General features: G+C 37.6%; 1 protein-coding gene across 1 annotated transcript; it reads right to left on the minus strand.

Annotated features, from left to right (window-relative positions):
* Positions 1-436: 436 nt before the first annotated feature.
* Positions 437-3,436, minus strand: LOC107822204 (receptor-like protein EIX1). The gene has a single exon (XM_016648723.2). The coding sequence runs from the start codon at positions 3,434-3,436 to the stop codon at positions 437-439; it is 3,000 nt and encodes a 999-aa protein (XP_016504209.2).
* Positions 3,437-3,728: the final 292 nt, after the last annotated feature.

Genomic DNA, 3,728 nt, shown 5'->3' on the forward strand with positions numbered 1-3,728 from the left:
TCAATAATGACACTATAACACGCATATCAAGACAATATACATTTGTCTCCTCAACTTCTAAAAGTTATTCTAAGTTTTTATTTTTGCTGATAGTTCTGCATAAGTGTTTGGCTCCGAACCAAATGCAGGCCAATTGTTAAGCTCATAACCAAGCCCGGATTCAATATTACTACTGGTTTGGCTGTTTATTCTATCTTTAATTTTCTCATCTAGCGTTATTAATCACTTGTATTGAATTAGTCCGCATATCCTTAAAACAACGTATAAATTCAATTGTTATCCATTTTTAAGGCTAAACAAAATTAATAAACGATTTATCTCAAATTTCGTGCATAAGAAAAAAATAGTCCGGGTAATACAAATTGAAAACAAATCTTCTGAACAAGTAATAAGTAGTGGGATTACTAAGAATTCCTTGGTACTGTTGTTCTCTGTTTCAGCCTCTTCTTTGAAACTTAGCTATGATGAGAAAAATTGCAACATATAACTTCTTGTAGATTTTCTCCAAGAACTGAAAGTACATGACACGCCAGGATTTCTTGAAATGCAAAATAGTAAGCACCCCTACGAAGCCAACACAGAAACCCGGTCCTATTCCCGCGTAGAACCATAAATGATTAGACTCCGCGTCACCTTTATCATCTTGATCAAGATTTGGCTGAGATGTTGATCTCTTGTCATGGCAACTTTTCAAGAGTGGCCATCCACAAAGCCCATTGTTTCCAGCATAGATGGACTGGTCATCCAATGACTGGAGTTGATTTCCAGTAGGAATTGGACCTGATAATTTGTTAAATGACAAGTTCAAGTAGCTCAAATAGTTCAAAGAAGCCAAACCTTGAGGAACTGGACCGGAGAGCTTGTTCAGAGACAAATCGAGGGCCTGGAGTTGTTTCATATTGCCTATCATCTTTGGGATGCTTCCGTTGAGATTATTGCTTGACAAATTTAAACTCAGCAATCCTTCTAGCTCTGTTAATTCCTCCGGGATACCTCCTATAAAGTTGTTTTCTGAAAGATCCATGAACTTAAGCAATGATATTTGACTATCAGAATACTCCAGAGATCTCCCTTTCATAATGTGATCAAGTCTCTCATTATAGCGAAATCCAAAAGAAGTGTCCAACCTTGATTTGATTCTCATGCAAGTAAAGTTTCTAAAACAATGAGGGATGCTTCCATCCAAGTTATTGCCACCAAGATTTAAAACACACAAGAAACGGATTTGGCATAGTTGTAAGGGAATGTCACCAAAAAATTCATTTGAATTTAGTCTCAGAATTTGCAATGACTTTACCCTCCTACCAAGCCATGCAGGGATAGTACCCTTGAAATTATTTTCTCCCAAGTGAAGTGATCTCAAATTCGTCAAATTTTGAAGAGTCGAGGGAAGCTTCCCGCTTAGCCTGTTGTTTTGCAAATGCAAATAGCTAAGTTGAATCCCTAAAGCACCTAAAGAAGATGGGATATGACCTTCGAGATTATTATCTGACAGAGTAAGTGTTATTAATCTTTGAAGGGTCCCGAAACATGAAGGAATACTTCCTGATAACAGATTGTTGGAGAGATCGATGGTGGACAAACGTTGAGCATCACAAAAAGCTTCTAGGCCACCAGCTAATTTGTTATTGGAGAGATCAATGGTTCCCAAAGACACTGTTATATTTCTAAACCAAGCAGGGATCGTATCTGAAATGTTAGCATCGAACATGATCAACCTTTCAAGCTGTAACTGTGTTTCGAGCCAGGGGGGGAAACGAGGCCCTACTGTTATAGATGACATCCCTATCATTCTGACTTGAAAAGGAGGAACCCATGTGTAGCTAACATTCAAAACCAACGAGTTCCCCGATATTTGCATGTTCTTCAAATTGCTAAGCTTAGCAAAATAGAGCTCGGTGACCACACCAGTGAATAAGTTGTATGAGATGTCCAGATCTTCCAAATTTGATAGTTCCCCAATACTAGATGGAATGCTCCCATTCAAGTCATTGTTTGAAATTAACAGGATTTTCAAATTCGTTATCTTACCGATTGAATATGGGATGGGACCATACAATGAATTATTGGCAAGATTAACAATTTCAAGATCCTTGTGACTTTCCAGTCCAGCAGGGAAGTAGTCATTGTACACATTATTGCGTAAGTGTAGCTCCTTCAAGGAATTTTGGTAGCAGCTAGATGGATCTCTAATAAATGTTGGAAGTAACCCGCTGAAATTGTTATCAGTCAAATCAAGAACGCGCAATCTACAGAAACTACTTGTTAGGGACTCAGGGAAAGGCCCTTGCAACATATTGCCAGTCAACTTAAGGACCGAAAGAGACGTTAGATTTCTAAGGCAATGAAAATCTGAGCTTTTAAGTTGATTTCGGGATAAATCCAAATAAACAAGGCTATTCAACCTGCATAACGAATTTAGCACTGGATCGCCAAATTGGTTCACCTGAAGATCTAGTGTTTCTAGATCCCTCAGTTGCTCAAAGAAATCAGTTGAACCCTTGAATGCATTTAAACCAAGATTGAGATTGACTAGGCTTGTCAGGTTGGAAAACCATTTAGGGATAGTGGATTCCATGAAGTTCATTTGGATATCAAGTGAAGTAAGAGAAGTGAAATTAACATGCATACGAGATGGAAAACTAGTGAGTTTACAATTAACCAAGCTCAATGACAACAATGAAGGAAGCATGTTAATTGAATTAAAAAGATCTTCACTATTTGGTATGGACAATCCAACAAAGTGTAAGGTTCTTATAGAAGTAAGCCTACCAACCCAAGGAACACTATCCGCTTCAAATAAATTATGCGCTACAACAAAAAAGGTTTTGCAAATTCCTATGTTTAAATGTTCTAACCTTGATAGGTTTCCAAGATGATGAGGAATCTTTCCACCAAAGCCAGCACATGAAAGATTAAGTAGTCTCAAGTTTTTCAACGATCCAAGAAATGGTGGAATTTGAATTCTTGAAAAGTCATTGTAGCTCAAGTCGAGGTAACGTAAATGCTTTAATTTAAGCAAAGAAGGATTTAGCTCACCTCCTAATACAGTTCCTTTGAATTTCTCCCACTTCTTCCAGCTCTCCCTGCTCATTACTGTGGCCAAGTCTTCAGCATTAGGAAATTTGTTAGAAAGATCAAGATTCACGACATGGCCAGTTACGATGTTACAACCAACTCCCATCCATTTGCAACAGTTATCTCCAGTCCATGACGACAAGCGATTTGATTGATCAACTAGGCTTTCCTTGAATTGTATAAGAGCTCTTCTTTCATTCTCAAAACAACTCACATTGGTACGACGAATTTGGGCGCAAACAATCTCAAGGCTGCTGACAGCAAAAAGAAAAATAAACAGAGCACAAACAGATTTACGATACTCCATAGCTGTTTTCTTTAGTTCTTCAATTTTAATTTCTGCAGGACATTGCTGCATTTAAACAATTGCGCAAGTTGTACCCAAAAAATTAAAATTGCGCAAGTTGTACAGGATAAAGGTCCTCTGGTCAAGTCGTTCTGCATTCACAAGTGTAAACACTGGAATGTGACTTTTAATCATTAGAGTTCACACATATTTTTTATTCTCCTCTGAAGGTCACCTTAATTAATCTGGGAAATGGTAATAATAATACATCCCTTTTATTTTTAATTTTGAGATTAACGCTTTAGTTATTAAAAGTATCATATGCGAAAACCGCGGCGACTAAGGTCGCAATTGTTGGTTGAAT

Source organism: Nicotiana tabacum, chromosome 20, assembly GCF_000715075.1.
Source record: "Nicotiana tabacum cultivar K326 chromosome 20, ASM71507v2, whole genome shotgun sequence".
Lineage (NCBI taxonomy): Eukaryota > Viridiplantae > Streptophyta > Magnoliopsida > Solanales > Solanaceae > Nicotiana > Nicotiana tabacum.

Coding starts and splice junctions, on each gene's coding strand:
- LOC107822204 (XM_016648723.2), bottom strand. CDS start 3,436: ATGCAGCAATGTCCTGCAGAAATTAAAATTGAAGAACTAAAGAAAACA.